The 17,793-nt window shown below is 40.6% G+C and overlaps 3 protein-coding genes across 3 annotated transcripts; 2 read left to right on the top strand and 1 right to left on the bottom strand.

Annotated features, from left to right (window-relative positions):
- The first annotated feature begins 1,472 nt into the window (after window positions 1–1,472).
- On the top strand, window positions 1,473–6,742 carry LOC135496903 (uncharacterized). The gene is made up of 7 exons (XM_064786474.1): window positions 1,473–1,526; window positions 1,919–2,191; window positions 2,549–2,694; window positions 2,864–2,993; window positions 3,580–3,774; window positions 4,237–4,443; window positions 4,680–6,742. The coding sequence occupies exons 1-5, from the start codon at window positions 1,485–1,487 to the stop codon at window positions 3,736–3,738; spliced, it is 750 nt and encodes a 249-aa protein (XP_064642544.1). The 5' UTR covers window positions 1,473–1,484; the 3' UTR covers window positions 3,739–3,774; window positions 4,237–4,443; window positions 4,680–6,742.
- A 5,282-nt stretch (window positions 6,743–12,024) lies between these two features.
- On the bottom strand, window positions 12,025–13,615 carry LOC135496513 (uncharacterized). Its single transcript, XM_064785874.1, has 2 exons — window positions 13,296–13,615; window positions 12,025–12,979 (listed from the first exon to the last, which is right to left on the bottom strand). Exons 1-2 carry the CDS (start codon window positions 13,613–13,615, stop codon window positions 12,025–12,027), a joined length of 1,275 nt encoding a protein of 424 aa, XP_064641944.1.
- Window positions 13,616–13,993: 378 nt separating this feature from the next.
- On the top strand, window positions 13,994–16,229 carry LOC135497240 (uncharacterized). The gene is made up of 2 exons (XM_064787003.1): window positions 13,994–14,434; window positions 14,981–16,229. The coding sequence occupies exons 1-2, from the start codon at window positions 14,411–14,413 to the stop codon at window positions 15,518–15,520; spliced, it is 564 nt and encodes a 187-aa protein (XP_064643073.1). The 5' UTR covers window positions 13,994–14,410; the 3' UTR covers window positions 15,521–16,229.
- The last annotated feature ends 1,564 nt before the right edge of the window (window positions 16,230–17,793 follow it).

Here is a 17,793-nt window from a genome sequence, read left to right as displayed (position 1 = left end):
ATGGCAGCAAAGAAGAAGAAATTGGAAAATACTAATACGGTTAAGAGAATCAACTTAAAGGAGAAGTTTGTGGGTAAGGACTTAATTAGAGCCAAATTTTAATCCTTACTAAATTTGAGAAAAGTTTGTGTGTTTGTTTGTTTGTTGGTGTGTGCGCTCGTATCTCCCAGACCGAATGGCTGAGTGACCCAAAATTTTGCATGTAGCATTATCTGGTCCCAAAAAGGTACTTACGAAGCCAGGTTTTGGAATTTCCAACTAACATCCATTATAAGGCCGTTTATTGGTTTTATATAACGTTATTCACGTTGTACACACGACAATTTCACCTTCAAGTCATGTGCGTCACGGGTAACTTCAGCCAAAAGCTTTGGCGTGTTCATACACAGCTTGGTGACCCAAAGTCTCGGCCTGTCAGCCGGTCGCCAAAGTCGGACCACTAGGCCAATAAACCCAATTGGCGCACAACCGTAGTGGCAGCACTGGATACGCTCATCCCGCCTTGGAGGAGGATTACTCCTAGGAGGATGACCCCTCCAAGTGCCAAAGAGTGAACGCTGAAGAAGAAGAAGAAGGTGACCCAAAGTGTGAAAAGAAAGTTTGTATTAAATGTATTTGACAAATGAAGAGGTCTTTGGTCTGGGAGAAACAAACACACAAACGGGTACAGTGGACTAATAGTAATTGAAATGCAAGAAAAATAGCTGTGTAATTTTTCAATTTAATCTTACAAAAAAAAGATGAAAAATCTAATAGAATTCTTGAAGGAAAAACTTATTAATATATTTTTCATAGATTATAAATATATCATTCATTTTTATGGCCTGTCAGTGTACATGCTATCAGTGAAGTAATCAACAAATGTTTAATTTTCTAGGCCATCTGTGCATCAATGTTGGCGCGTTGATCAATGGGATAGATGCATCCAGGAACATCCGTCCCATTGATCAACAGTGGAAAGCAACACTGAAAAGGAGAATTCTTAATGGAGAATTTAAAGATGACAATCAACCATTACTTCTGTGTGTAAAGGATGTTACTAAGGAGGATTTTAATGAGAAAAATGTAAGATTCAAAACTAATCATCTGTTCAATTTGGGAATCAACATCTGTTGCCCGTGTATACTGCCACGCAGTCCGAGATTAACTGAGCCTCCTTAGGCTTTGTCATGTTTGTGTCATGGCTAATGCAATAATGGTTTAAGCAAGTGCAATGGAGATGAAATCTCAAGATTGGTGTAAATGCTGTAAGAGCCCTTAGAGGAGGAATTAGTATGTAGCATTAGTAAACCCTAACTGATAGGCGTACAATTTTGTTGCAGATCAATGGATACAACTATGAAGTTCTTGGTGGCCAACACCTAGTGTTGGCCATGTCGGACATTGGGAAAGAATTTGGGGGGGAATATAAAAGAAGTCTGTGGGGTAATGTGTATTGCGGTTTAACCGATGAAGAAGCGATGGTGGCCTCTCACAACCACAACATGGTAGGAGAGGCCAGGCTCAAGATGTCATTCTATGACAAGGTCAGTACTTTGTAATAAATGAATTACAAACAACAAACAATGGCATATAACAGATGAGGAACCTTTGAAACTATTTTCCTTATGACAACACATCTATCATCCGATTTAAAAATGATGTCGCTTGGAAGGAATCTTGTAGAAAGCTTCATGCTGATGAAAAGGTAAAATTTGATTAAAAAAGAGAAAAATAGGTCAGTGGTAGTTAAAAACATCTGCAGTGCCAAACATTCATTTTTGGTACTAATACTAATAGTAATAGTATGTTTTATGAAATGTCAAAAAGCTTGTTTTGCTATGTCATCTTTGGCAGCTATGGGAAAACGGCTCGAGTGGCTGATCCAAGTATACAAGTGTATCATTCATAAAGATCAAATATTTTTATCAATTTTCAGACAACAATAGACTTGGCCATGCGGTTGGCATTATTTCCTGAAGATATGTTCAAGATGCTGATGGAGGTGTTCGCTCTATACGAGGATGGGGCGACAAAAGACCAGCAGCTCAAAGCAAAAGATCTAAAAAAACCAGATCTGCAACATGCCTGTTTCAGTGCTATGGTGCACCTCCACAATGAGGACATTGAATGGCTTTTGCAGAAAATAATGAACAAGGATCTTTCTATCGCCGAAATGAAAAAAAAAGCGAAGGAATTAAAAGGCCTTCAGGTGAATTTATGAGTACATGCAGTTTTAACGGTATATAAGCTTATTACACAGTGACAAAAACTTTGGACAACATCATTTTAAGTAGCTGACATGAAGGGCTAAATTTTCAATCTAGTTTTGAAATAATTCGCCATGGTAGCCAAGTTCAGTTTGAATATTATAAGTGATTTGTGATAGCCCAATCTGGTCATGCAATGGATATAACATTAAGACAAATATGTTCATCTCGTCATAATTTATTTCACATAATTAGACACTTGAGAGTGATTTTTTTCACTAACCTGTGACCAGGAGAATATATTCACAAATCTTGATTTGTTACCTTTTTAAATAACAATTCATTTGAATCTGTTGCAGAAGGTGAAACGTGCCTTCCTGATTGGTGTCGGCAAGGCTACATGGGAGGAAGCAACAAGTGCCTTTCCAGAGGAAACAAAGGATGAATTGCTTTCAAACTGGAAAGATTATTCTTTCAGTGGGGGCTCTGTTCCTGAGTCGTTTAGGTAAGCTGTTGTGTATTTTTCTTCTCCTTAGCCATTTGGAATTTTGAAAAAGCGATGGGAAAGATTCCCAACAAAGAGCCACAGAGCTTATGGTCCGGATGGTGCCCTCTCGCCAGTATTCCAACTGTCATTGAATAGGGAAAAACAAGGTCTATTGTCTTTATTTCAGTGCGTTCATCAGTAGAACAATGGCAGTGAACACAAATGACAATGTGTCTAAGGTGAACTTCCTCAAACTTGGAAAAAATGACATAAGTCCAGATGTAGTGAGTAAAGCAAGCCAACTGGTGATTTGCAAGGTAATTTCAACTAATTAGTGAGTTTCTGCATTGCTCACGAACAACGCTTACGATTATGATTTCTTTGTAATTGAACAGATTACATGCACTTATACAAAGAAATCGTAATCGTTGTTCGTGAGCAATGCGGAAACTCACTAATATGTAGCAAGAACGGATGCGACTTTGAAAAGTAAGGTGGTGCTATGAGGAGATGAAGACTTTGTTGCCTTACTTGCTGTAAAAACAAATAGTTTGCAATTGCAAGCTTGAATAGAAAATAACCTGTGTCATCTGGTGACTCCAATTAGCTCACCATGATGTTTACCTACTATACCATGCAAAGGGTTAACAACAAAGTAAGGGTTGTAGACATGAGACAATGCATTTTGCATATAAAACAACGTTTATCTTAAAATGTTATTCAAATAGCTTAAGGTGCTTCTTGCATTTCAATTCATCTTGTGACAAATTGTAGTCTCATACCGAAAGTGAGAAGCAGTGAACATGATTGGTTAAGACACATTACGTTGCCCGCTCCAGCCAGTCAACATTTTGCATAAATTTTTAAATTGCAGTTCGCATTATTTTCGTATTGGTTTTTCAGGCCAGTTCCACAACACTAAAGAATGTCTCCTTGGCTACAAGAGCAATCAACGTAACCCACGGCTGTACTTTGTACCGGCTTTTGGCCATGGCCGACACAGTCGAGGAGGCCTTAAAAGCAAAGGACTTACTATTAGTGGCCAAAATTGGACCGGAATAGACCTTGGGTTCTGGTACAACCCAGATGTAAATAAACGTAAGGTTTTAAATAAACTGTTTAGTTCATTCATCTACATGTAGCAGTCAGTTGTAATAGCAATACCGTACAGCAGTAAGTGTGCTTTACCAATGAAGTAACAGTAACAAACTTTACATCTAGTGGAGCACTTCGTCTACGGTTCGCTTACAATAGAATAACAGTTAATTAAGACATTTTAGTCTTCAGTTTTTAGGCTGGGAAAAATACTATTTCAACATCTGTGCATTTTTCTTATTGTTTTGTTCGTATAAAAGTGCCTCTGAGTTACTCGATTACATTGATGTTGCCATGTGATGTGCTGAGCAAAGGCAAGTCTCAGAGAGAGATTTATTCTGAAAATATAAATCGCATTAAGGCAATCGATGTCTGTAAGCAAGATATTAGCTCACCAATCGCTCTAACCAATTCATATCATTATTATATGTATCATCACTAAAATGGCAATGATTATACTTCCAGCACAACAAATTGGACAAATGAGGGATAAGGTAACAGCATTTGTGGTAGCTTACTGGACTCCGAATGGGAAAACGAATCAGGACTTCACAATGATTGACATTGATAACTGTTGGAAGTTGAAATCTGAGGCAGCCTTCTTCGATAGAGTTATTCAAGTATTTTCGTGTGAAACAGATCATGTGATGAGCTGTTTCTTTTCAAGTAATGGTAAGCTAAATGGGAATGTACTATTAAGAAAAAACACTCTGTTTGTCCTTGTGTAGATGGCTATCAGCCTATTCAGCTAGCTAGATGATTATTTTTCAATATTGTTTAGGATTTTTTCCCAAACAGTCAACTCACCCGTGAATATGATATTCATACCTCAAATGAAGCGCAAAACAACAATGACAATGAATAATCAGTATGTAAAATTTATAGTTCTTTCATACGTTTTATTACAGGGAATGCTACATTGGCGGCAAGACGTCATAGGAGAGAGGTTACCTGCATTCGTGAAACCAAATGCAACTCGATGATGTCAGGTGCATCCTCAGTGTGGAAGAGTAGATAGTTGTATTCATCCAAGCTTTCAATTTTCCTAGCCAATCCAAGCAGTCAGAGTCAGAGTCACGTTATGAAGTGAGGTATGCGTCCTCCGATCCCGCACCAGCAGTCAATTGGGCCTGTTAACATGTGATGCTGTCCTTATTAGCAGATATCAGCAGATATCAGTTGCTGTGAACTAACTGTTTCATTTTCAATGGTTTAGATATTCTTCAAAAACTCATTTCATAGGACTCAAAATATATTTATACCTCAACGGTTAGAACTATAAAAATGAATACATTTTCAATGACTGATAAGCAAAACATATTGTATGTTTGTAATTTCAATGCTAAGGTACCATTCATCTACATGTTAGTAGAGTTTTGCCTGTACAGAAGCTAGCCATCTACAATGGAGTATTTCAACTGAATAGGCAATTTGAAATGCTTGAAGAAAGTACACTTTACATGCATCAGTGCTTGCATGAATGCTTACTATCACTTGTAGACACTTTTTCAATTTAGAATAACAGAGTGACTTGATTATTGTAATTTCAAAACCCAGGGACTCACAAAATCATAAACTAATTTGGGTGGATTGTGTATTCATATGCTATAGACTGTTTTCAATATGCAGCACGGTGCCCAACAAGACTAACACAGCACAGTCTCTAAAAGAACCAGGTTGACGTCATCTGCACCAAAGTTGGCGGTCATTGTGACGTCACTGCAAAGGGTCTATTCCGATTTTCCATATCAGATTTTAAATGTAATGCAATATGTTCTTGAAGACATATATGACAACGACTGAGGGTCTATGATTTTGTGGGTTTCGGCTCTATTGTTATTTGTTATGGTGCACCCTTCATTGTGAGCCTACTGTGTTACTTTAAAGGGACTCTATAGGCAGCAGCTAGGTAGGCAAGATATAGTTACACACTCAAATAGGGTTATCTCACAGGACACCAAAACTATTCATGTCTGTAAGAGGAAAATATTTAGTGGTGATTCAAATACAACACGGTGCATATAAGTCACCAGAAGATGTGCAATTTAACCCCACTGGTACTGACTATAGTCCCCCTTTAAACACAGCAACCCTATTGGGTTTTTCAACCTGGGCAATGAAGATCTGTGCACAAATTTAATTTGAAACAAAAATCAACAAATGGCAAAGCACTGTTATATAAACTTAAAACAGTTGTTAGTAATAAGTATTGCGCAAAAAAAGGCAAACAGAGACTGGTGCGTTTATGTAGCTGCATTTGTATGCAAAGCATGTTATCAAGTACATGTCTATGTACATGTACCATGTATACAGTCTGGCTCATAATAATATCAATACTCCTCCGCGGTTACAGTAGTGTGATATTGAATATTAACTCTGCTTTTGGAGATTGAATAATATCAACACCTACTTCAAACCATATCTCCCAAATAAGGGCACCAAATACAATGCGGTTCTTATCATTGCAATTGTTTACCCGGGTTTCTTTTCGGGTAAAGAGAAAAAGTTACATCAACAAAAATTGCATGTTTCTTGTGATTTGCTATTGTTGACACAAATGTCTTTTCCCGGGTTTTTTTTCGGGTAAAGGGAAAAAGTTTAGTCAACAAAAATTGCATGTTTCTTGTGATTTGCTATTGTTGACACAAATGTGTTTTTCCGGGGTTTTTTTCGGGTAAAGGGAAAAAGTTTAGTCAACAAAAATTGCATGTTTCTAGTGGTTGGCTATTGTTGACAAAAATGCATTTTCTCAGTTATTTTTTTCGGGTAAAGGGAAAGAATCATTTGATGAACAGTTGCTTTTTTTTTGCTTGGATGTTATTAAGGGCAAGTCTTCTGGTATTTTCAAAGTTGTTGTTGTTTTCAAATGGTTAGAGGTGACTTATTGCTTATTTATATCATTGATAGTATAAATCAGATGATAAATGCAAACACCACTTGGAATTTTTCATATTAACGTCATTCATTAGGTTTTTCGTGAAACATTCATTGTTTACGGTAAATGTATGTAATTAATTTGATAAGTGTTTTATAAATTATATATGTATGTATGAATATTTAGTATAATTTGATTTTTAAAAATAAATAATAAGAATGTTTTATAAATTTCATAGTTAAGTTTCAAGATAAGGGGCATGGTAAATAGCATATTTTTATAAGCTGTTCAAATTTAGTAATTAATTTCTAACTTGGTTGCTGCAAGAAAGACCTGGAGTGTAGATTGAATCAATTTATCTAATATTTCAATTAAAAAATGACCTTTTGGGTGAAGAATGGGTGTTTTTATTGAAACGAAGCAACTTCTTACTTTTCACTTTTAGATCTTACTCCATTTTAGATTAAAATGATGTATTTAGGCATAAAGAACACAATACAATACATGCAAGATATGAATAAGTAATAAGTTTGATAATCCTACGTCTTAAACTGTGTCGCCAGTTCAGACTGTAAATCTTATTCAGGCCGAATTAGTACCACTTTCTCTCATAAAACGTTATATTTCATTTAAAAATAACATAACATGATCTTTATAAATAAAATTCGGCACTTGCTAGTGGGTTTTAAGATGAATGTATTGAGATCTACATACGCAGCGTAGGGCAGCAATTATTTTCGCGGGCTTTGTAGTGATTTGATAGCCTCACAGCAGTAAGAAAGATTATTTCCTAATCTACATCCTATCCGCGGTACTGATTTTCAAGATGGTGGCAACTGTAATACTAGTTCTAGGTGGCACTACACAGTGCGTAGGACGGCGTCAAGGTTAGCGTCAAATCGGCCCCGGGCAACCGACACGAGGTAGTCTTTCAGTTCCTGCTGAGGCCTAATCATACATCATAGGCACCATAATCCATACATTTCTGGGTTATGTCCGATTCTAGAACACATTCTTGGCTTCATCCGAACGGTAATATTTGAACAGATAACTGCCAAGATTTGTGATAACACCCACACAACCTTTAATTAATCATAACCTTCCTACAGGGACGTATAGGACCCAGAGTGTATAAAACCCGCGACACAAAGGGGTGACCCCCGTAAAAAAGCCATGCCCTAATTCTCGAACATGATGTCTTGAACTTGGCTATGATCATCTGACAATGCGAACATGTCGTCTGTAGACAAAATGTCCGGATAACGCAAATCTTGCCAACACTCTTCAGATAACTACCAAACTGAACAAAATGTGTTCCTATCGCATGATATTCAACTCGGTCTTGGAAGACTTTTTCAACCATTCAGAGAACTAGACATATCAGCTAACATTTTTAAACTTTTGTTCATAAGATACTACTTCAGACTTGGGACGTCGGATTGTGGGACGTCAGACTTGTGGGACGTCAGACATGTGGGGTGTCGGACTTGTGGGATGTAAACGCTGTACATATTGGTTACTCGGCCACACGTTGGCACAACAAGATCTAGCTATCTCCGTAAAACTCCCAGATCTAGCTACACAATGTGGTACCTCTGGCATAATTGAATGAAAAGGCCAGGGGCCATTCTGCTCACTGATAGATATTTGATTTGATTTGTTAGGAATTTATGCTTGATAAGAAATCAAAATCGGTATGACATGTGATGTACTCTTGCTTGGAGTACCTACCATGAGAATATTATTGAAAACAAGTCACTATATGGAAGATATTGTACTTTTTATATTTTCAGTTTTGGCCGCCTGGTGGCCAAGTCGAGAATCACATTGGACTGAAATACCTCATCTTAGGTTGGCTGGAGGGTCATGTGTACCAAGTTTCAATCTGTTAGCTAGCGGTTAAGAAAGGTGCCATTGTTACACTCAAACAACCAAGTTTAGCCATTTGACCTCTTTGACCATGAAAAGTAAGTCAAATGAAAAACTCATAAGATATGTGTTGTATCCTCGGTAGGAATAGGAGTACCTACCAAAAAAATATTATCGAGAAAAAGTCATTAAATAATAAGCAAGATATAGCACTTTTGACCTTTTCAGTAATGCCCCCCTGGTGGCCAAGTCGAGGATCAGCTCAAACCGAATTTCGGCATCAGAGGTTATCAGACATAGGGGATCATGTGTACCAAGTTTCAAGTAATAGCCCTAGCAGTTGAGAAACATGCCACTGTTTTTGAAACAGGATACAGACAACGACGGACGACAGACACTGCAGTATTGTATTGACTCCCCTACGGGGAGCCAAAACGGGAGTTTCGTGGGGATGACATCACTTGCATCAGTGACATTCCTCGAATTAGTTACAAATTGGTGACAAATTGGCGACAACTCATCGATAGGTGATCTTTGCTTGAATACTGAGCAGGACGGGTAAATACCAAGGCTTTCCAAACATTGATAAGTTCATACTAACCCCAAACATATCCATGTTGAAAATAGGATTGAGCATGGGGGCCTTACATCTTAAATAGCTCAAGGCGGATTTGCCAACAATTGATACCACACATACTTTCTCATCTTTGTCTTTGATAAACCTGCAGGGAAATTTTTAAAAGACAATGAAAAGGCAAACACTGATTAGAAATTGAATAACTGGATGTCTTGTGGCTTGTTAAACGAAATAATCTAAATAACATAGAAAGAATCACGACCCTAGTTAAGCCTAGTACTTCTAAGCAGTGCAAGAAGGGATACGCGAATGATCGCACCCTAGTTAAGCCTAGTATTTCTAAGCAGTGCTAGAAGGGATACGCGAATGATCGCCCTCGAGAGCGGCCGCTCGCCTAAATCGAATTATACGTGCGTGAACAATCGCTCACGCCAAAAAAAACTTGCCCAGCTCTAGATCTCTTTCATTCCTAGACAGTAATGCCCTTATTTCAACCCACCCCACAGTCAAAAGTTGACCAGAGTTGTTTAATCTTTCAAAAACAAAAGACTCCACAATTGTTTTACCCTGAAGTGCCGACATCAATCGGTCTGAATCCAACCACTGTGCACCATGTATCACCTATACGAGGTAGTCTTTCAGTTCCTGATGAGGCTCAATCATACCTCATACAGGCACCATAATCCATACATTTCTGGGTTCATATGAATACAGAGAAGAAGTCAGCAGCATTTTCATTGCATTTAGTTCATAAGTTCACCGATAGGTGGCGCCACGTTTGACACCACTCGGATCCTGAAAATGGTAAATAATTGACCAAGAAATTGCATGATGTGTGCGATCTTCAAACGCGCCTCAATCGGTTCAAAATAAATGATTTGGGAATGCCATTATCACCGGTAGTTTCTTTATTTGATGTGAAAACATGGGGTCATCTCGGTTATTTTTTCGCTATATGGCCTAGAACTTGGAAAAGCAAAATTGACACTATCATACCTACGCCCAACCTCACGTGGCAGATGGATGGTATGTTACATATTGATGCCAAACTAACCGTAGTTCCTAAAAAAATCATTAATTTCTTGGTCCTCACAGTATGCAAGTGTTGATTTATCAGTTGTTTTGGCAAAGTCATGTTATTTGGTGTTTCTGAAACCTGGAACGCTACTCAATAGGCGGCTAACAAGAAACTACGTATTTTACTGTCGTTGCCGATGTATGTGTACACTGAACTTGGGATGTGCGTCGGGCCCGTATTGAAATGTCATCCAGTGCAGTTGGTGCGTTTTTCGCTGATTTGTTGTGCGAAATTCAACATATCTCAAAAGTTCAATGGTTGACCCTCGATCTTTTTTATTTTTTGTGTAGCGTAAGCAACTCACTTACACGGGAGAATGGTCGCTATAAGAATAACACAGAAAGAAATGCATAATATTTGGGGATTTCCGGGATTGTCCGATCCCATTGGCAATATTGCCATTCGGGACAGTGAACAGACCGAGGAGCGAATGCGACGCTTATGATTTACTTAAAGAAATAAAATGCCCGATTTAATATCCTGCAGAATCAGGGAAATCGGACATTTCCGGTGATATACGACACAAATGGGTTGTCCTCGTGCAATCATAATGGAAACGCATTTTAAAATAGATGTTACGTCCTGTTAACGGCGGCCGGCACGTCATCATCGCGTACATTCGGGAAAAACTCCCTAAGGAGACCTACAACGACTGTGTTTTTCACGATTAGACAGTGTAAATTCTCTACTTCTTCTCGGACATAATTCTAGCTGAACTCCTTGGGTTTCTTGAATAAAACTCTTCTCTTTAATACTTCTTCATCTTACAAGTCTTTCCAAGGGTCAAAAACTGTTTTTTGCCCTGTTAAACGTTACAATTCTTCTATTTTCATCATCTTGTCAAAAATGTGTGTGCAGAGTGCTTGACCCGCCATGCTAGCGCCAATCCAGCCCTCCAGTACTGAAGAAGAGCAACGTTCTTGAAGGCGCGAAATTTGAATTATAAATGGTTGTCTTAAGACGCACAGCCTCCAAAAACTTACACTCCCACCAAAATTCGACATTTGAGAGTTTTTTAACATAAGGTTTTGGAGCATTCTAAACCAATATCAATTTAGCACATATTCTCCAAAATTCAAGTGAATTTCTAAATGTCCACTATTTTCCACAACTATGGAAATGTCCATATTAAATTGCACAACCTGCTATTTTTCAATGAGCAGGAATCATATTGATAGTCTCTAATTATAGATTACACACAGCCTACAAGGCAATGTCCAAATAGGTGACCAGAAGCACTAAATATGGCACAGTCCTTGATTTTGATCGAATAATGTCACTGAACTAAAAGTCTCCACTGAGACATAAAAAAAAACCCACACAATTGTGTGTAAATTTTTGGATTAGATTTTTTTCCAACTGACTGACACTCGGAACGGGCATGATTATATAGCCCCAACACAGTTCCAGTGTATATAAAGCGCAGATTTTAACACAGATAGAGGCTGGGTGAATAAGCTAATTTTAATTTCAGAACTTATTTATCCATTCTCTCACACGCCTTATACTAATAGCTGTTGTTTCAAAACACGACAGACCCCACAAGAGTTCATAGTGGGAACAACAGCTCTGAGTTCGCAATTTTTTACGTAATATGACTGGCTCGATCCGCAGTCTGAATTATAATAATCGATCGGAATTATTTCGATGCTGCGTCGATGTTGGGAACTCGATCTTCGTGCTCGTTGCTGCTTTCGAGTAAGACGATCTTGTTGACAGGACGTTCAAACTCTCCGGTCGATGTTTTGAGTGTAACTTTCCTCACGACGTTGTCCGTCTCTGATGGATGGACTGCAGTAATTAGACCAAGAGGGTAGTGTCCTCGGTGAGCTAGCCTCACCTCATCGACGAGCATCACCAGGTCTCCCACTCGGAAGATCCGTCTCTTGATGATGCTTTTCTGACGTTCTGGAGCGAGGTGAGATACTCCAACTTGAATCTTGACCAAAACTCATTGATCAGTGCCTGGACCTGGCGGTAGCTATTTCTGACAATCAGGTCCTTCTCGTCGAAAATACCTGGTGGATGAGCTGCTACAGGTTCAGGGTTGATGATCATCATCAGCGTGATTGGAAGTGTAGCCCTTGCATTTTTGCTGACTGCACACAAGGGGCGACTGTTATACAACAGCTCGCATTCAGCTACTATTGTAGCTAGCTGGTCCTCAGTTGTGATTCTGCCCTTCAGTGTGTTGAGCATGACTCGTCTCAGTGTGCGAAATGGTCGCTCAAACAGACCATTTCTATTCGATGCCTTTGGTACATTGGGCACCCACTCAATCTCTTTCTCTTGCATGAAGTGCTGAACCCCAGACGAATTGTACAGCTCCTGCAGTTTGTTGATCTCTGCCACTCCTGATGAGAAGGTCCCCGCATTGTCACTGAGTTTCCCAGGTCTTGATCTTCTTGCCAGAAATCTTCTCATCGCGTTGAGAAATGACAGTGTTGTGAGATCAGGCATGATCTCAAAATGGACTGCCTTCACTGTGAAAGAGACTAATCCCAGGATGTACCTCTTCACTTGACTTCTGAGGATCTTGATGAGCACTGGCCCCATTATATCACATCCAGTCTGGGTCCACAAGTTATCACTGGTGATGCGTCCCTTGGGTAGGACTCCCCGGATTTGGTCCCTTGGCAAACCAATCGCTCGCTGGCATGTGATGCATTTCTTCTCAAGTTCATGGACAACACTTGAACCATTTATCACCCAATAGCGCTTCCTGAGAAGACGCAGCAATGTCTGTGGTGGAGCATGCTGATAGGCTTCGTGGTAACTCCTAACGATGATCTCGGTCAGATGATGTGATCTGGGCAGAACAAGTTGATGCTTTTCAGCGAAAATTAGGTCTGACTCTGTTAAACGCCCGCCTACTCTTACTGATCCTGCCTTGTCCTTGTATGGATGGAGATTATGAAACTCGCTGGCATGTGATGCATTTCTTCTCAAGTTCATGGACAACACTTGAACCATTTATCACCCAATAGCGCTTCCTGAGAAGACACAGCAATGTCTGTGGTGGAGCATGCTGATAGGCTTCGTGGTAACTCCTAACGATGATCTCGGTCAGATGATGTGATCTGGGCAGAACAAGTTGATGCTTTTCAGCGAAAATTAGGTCTGACTCTGTTAAACGCCCGCCTACTCTTACTGATCCTGCCTTGTCCTTGTATGGATGGAGATTATGAAACTGGCTGCGGCTCATTTTCGGTCCAATCTTTCCCATCTGCTTCATTTCGCTGGCGAAAACTTCTCCTTGGACATAAGTAACAACCGCTACCTCAGCTTTCTGCAACTCACTGGCCTTGATTGCCCCAGTAGGCCCGGTGTACAGCTCCTTCCTCTTCCCATACTTGGTGTCAATCAACCATTTCTTGAATCTAAGTAGCCATGCAGTGGCAGCTTTTAGTCCACTCCAGCTGGAGAAGCGTTCTACAAATTCCATCAGCTTATCCTGGGTCCGTATTCACAAAGCTTCCGTACGTACGGCTGCCGTAGCCGTGATTTGCGGAGCCCTTGCGGTACCGTACGATTTGCGTTGCGCGGTATTCACAAAAGGTTCCGTATGCCTTCCGTAGACCGTTGCTACGGCACCGTAGAGTTACGGATCCGTAACTTTTCGACGAATCAGATTCGCCGATACATCGCCCGCTACGGGCAACTCTCCGACAACTGAGATAACACTGAAGCGTGGAACTAGTGTATAGTATGTCCAGCCTCCACTGGTGAGGGGTGACTCGCTGTACTTGGCAGTGTATATTGAGGGTTTTCCCAGTTTTCTTTCGTATTGTTGTTGTTTTGTGTGGGAACATAGTGAAAATGGCAGAGAAGAAGAAGGAGCGAAAGGCCAACTTTACCCAGAATGAAATATTACGACTGCTCGAGCTGGTGGAAAAGGACTTCAGAACGATAGATTCGAAATTCACGGATCAAGTGACAAACGTGAGGAAGGGGGAATGCTGGAAAGCAATAGCAAAGAAAGTGAAGCCGATTTCTCCCCCTGACGTAACTCGCACTGTGGATCAGCTGAAAAAAAAGTGGGATGACATGAAAACACGGGCGAAGAAGAATGCGAATAAAGAAAGGGCTGAAGATGGAAAAACGGGCAATGTGAGAGCAGATGATAATAGCCAGATGACGCGCGGATATAGACAGAAGGGTGATTGGTCTTATTGGAGCAACTAGAACCTATGGCATAGTGGGAGGGTTCGACACTGCTGACCCCGGCCTGGCTGTCCCCATGCCCAAGGCGAAACGACAAAAGGTGGGCATAGATTTTATTCTCTTACCTCTGTGGATCGATATATAAAAACGTGACCCATCACAGCAAAAGTAGGCAGAAGTGTTCAAAATTGCAGTGTGGTCTTTTGTGAGCAGATGTGTGGTTGACTGACATTTTTAAACGAAAATCTGTTTGCTGTGGATCTTTTTAAAGAGTTCTATTAGTGGCACATTTATTTCACTTAAAGACTATATGGCCCGAGAAGCCGGTTGGGAGAATTTTGCCAGTCTGACGCAACGCATTGACAATGGCGCCCTCGCTTCAAACCTTTCCAGACTCGCTGTGAGCCAACAGCACAGAGATCAATGAAACTGCGGTCACTGGCCTAGATTTTTGCCAGGAATACGATGATATCGGATACACTTGCTTCAAAGACGGCTTTGGGTGCGTACGCAGGCACTAATTGCTCTATTAATTTTCCATATAACGGGGACTTTCAAAGCTCTGCGATGCGCAGACTAGCTATAAACGTCCCTCCTAAAATCTTGGGCCATATAGTCTTTAAATAAAATGTAATGTCCTTTTCAGAATTCATGTGAGGTAGCCACGTTGTCCATTCCTGTAGTGGAACCCGAGACAACCACACTGTCTGTGCCTGTACTGGAATCCGACGCAGATGACCAGGATGAACTGTCTTTGTGGTCTGGTGACCTTTTCTCGACAAACCCAGATGACGAGATCCTCCCCGTTGCATCTGTACTACAAAGTAAAGCCAGCCGTCTACCGAGCACAGCAACCAATACACGGCCGCCCAGCCAACCAGCTACCAGCCGAACGCGCAGCCCGGTAACCACCCGAACGTCTAGCGCAGCAACCACCCGACCGTCAAGCCCAGCACCTTCATCGGTCAGCATTGAGCTCCTGGCAGTGGAAAAGGAGAAGCTGGAAATCGACAAGCGTCGACTTCAAGTAGAACAGAAAACTCTGTCGGTGCTTGAGCAGTCGCTTGAGATTAAACGTGAAGAGGTAAATCAGCAGAAGCAACGTTCAACGGGTGCATTTGAGTCTTCTGATGATGAGAGGCTGCAGAGTGCCAAGAACATTTTCGAACAAATTATGAGAAATTAAGTGTCAGTCCATGATACCACCATGCAGAGGGTGGCAAGGTGGGGGTCAACCGTTTTTAACGAGATTAGGTATGCAAGATCCTTCCACTAAGACATCATTACACAGCAATTGATGACTCTCAAAAATCACTAGCAACCGAGTTAGGGGCAGGCCTAGTTAGGGGGCTTGTTTTAGCTTTTTTCCCCCTATTTTTTGTGTATTTTTGGGTCAATGTTGGGCACTCCTGCAGAGACTAAAAAAAATAGCTGGATTTTCCCCCTTTGTATGATGGAAGTATTTGATGAGATCTTCCATTCTGCAACAGGTCATTGAGTAACACTTCATACTTTGGTCGTGCTAGGCCTAGTAATTATGCATACCTAGGGGCAGTGCTTAGGAAGAGCTCTCTATCGACGCTCATATCTCCAACACTGCAGGTCTTTGAATGCTGTGGCTTGCACATGATAAAGGTAATGATACCTACTTTCAAAATCAGAAATAAAATTTCCGGCCGCTTTTACTGTTTTCCCAGGATAAACCAAGGAAAAAGTGCTATTTTCCACCAAAATGACACTCATTGGCTAGTGCTGCCACCTTGTGTACACTTGATGAATTATAAAATAAATGCATAATGAACACATAATTTATGCTTGGTGCTGGCCATGAGGATTAGTAGTTACTGTCAACCACCATGATCACCCCCCCCCCATGCCTAGGCCTACTAACCTATTTTAACTTATTTAAGTAGGCCTACCGGTAAATAACTCCACTTGCATTTTTCCCCCAAAAAAAGAACAAGCTCATCACTACAAATTTGCCCTTGATGAAAGCCCTTTGGGGAATTGGGCCCCATAGGTCCTGAAATGCTGATTTGAATTTCAAATAACATTTCGGCCTTGGCCTACCTGATGGCAACGTAATTGAATAAGCTACATGTAGGCCTTCTTACAGTCCGAAAACCTTAAGAAACCCCCCTGTTGGGGAGGATGCTAATGTTGACCCATTCATTAGCCTGTGTCATGCTGCCAGAGCATGTTGTAAGGGTTGGACCCCCCCCCCCCCCATGGCTAAGGCACCTGAAGGGCATGTGGTATGACCTACTAATACATCTTTATCAACCCATGCAGGGATCATCCTGTTCCTAAGAACCTTGCAGAAGTGCTCATTTCACATACTAGTAACACCTTCCATTGCTAAGGAGCCAATTGACCAAAGGTGCAGTTCCTACTGTAATTACTGTTTGATGAGGACAACCCTGCAGTTGGCTGCACCGTCAGAGTACTGCTATTGGAAGTTTTTAGCTCCTTGGTTGGCGCTGAAATGTTCTCCTGGAGTTGCTCTAGCATTGGCTAAATTGTACATATACATGTACTGGAATGGAGAAGTTTTTCATGAACTGAGTTACGGTACTGTCCAGTCCCTTAGGAGAGATCACAACTTTCCACATGCTACACTTGTACCTGTCTGCAGAGGACAGTGCTGCCACTTAAGAAGGGACACTTTTTTTTTTACAAATGGGTGATTTATTTACAAGCTAATATAATGATACATAGAAAAAAGGCTATTTTGCAGGCAATAGCCAAACCACTACTAACCACTACTAGGGAGGGACCAATACTAGTAACACCTCATTTACGGTACTACATGTCAGGCCCAAGTGCAGGATAGTATCAGGAGAGAGTCCCACTTTCCAGTAGCAGGCTTGGTTGTTCAAAACTGACATTAGCGCTACTAAGTATACTGACATTAAAAATCTATCTTGGCATTTACAATTGTTTACTGAAAGCCAAAGTTCAAATTTATCCCAAGATATCACTATAAAATCATTTTTTAACCAAGCCCCGCATTTTACCTGATGAACCATCCGCTAGATATACTAGAACATCAAATCTGGATGTCCTTCATATTGCAGGTTATGTTAGTCAAGGGAGACAAAAACACAGCATGTAACAGTTTTAGGAAATTCACCATGTATTTTTTTTAGAAAAAGAGAGATGTATTGCAGAATGCGAACAATGCATTTGCAATCAATGGCGTGGAAAATCTCAGGTCAAGCCTGATGAATGTACATCCAATAAAGTCGTACCCTTTCATTCTAAATCAAGAATTCTTGATGTGTAGCTGACAACTTTCACTGGGCTGATTCTGCCCAGTCATGACTCAAAGACCAACATTTCAGAAAATCTGTCTCCACCCTCTTATCATTTCTCTCTCCCAGCTCAAGAGTGCTTGACCAGCAGTCCTTATGATACTGTTGCAACAACATTACCCATCAAATTTGCCCTTCTGTCCCG

This window comes from Lineus longissimus, chromosome 12 (assembly GCF_910592395.1).
Source record: "Lineus longissimus chromosome 12, tnLinLong1.2, whole genome shotgun sequence".
Lineage (NCBI taxonomy): Eukaryota > Metazoa > Nemertea > Pilidiophora > Heteronemertea > Lineidae > Lineus > Lineus longissimus.
The sequence above is the reverse complement of the archived record's forward strand: the minus strand, read 5'-3'. Positions and strand labels throughout refer to the sequence as shown.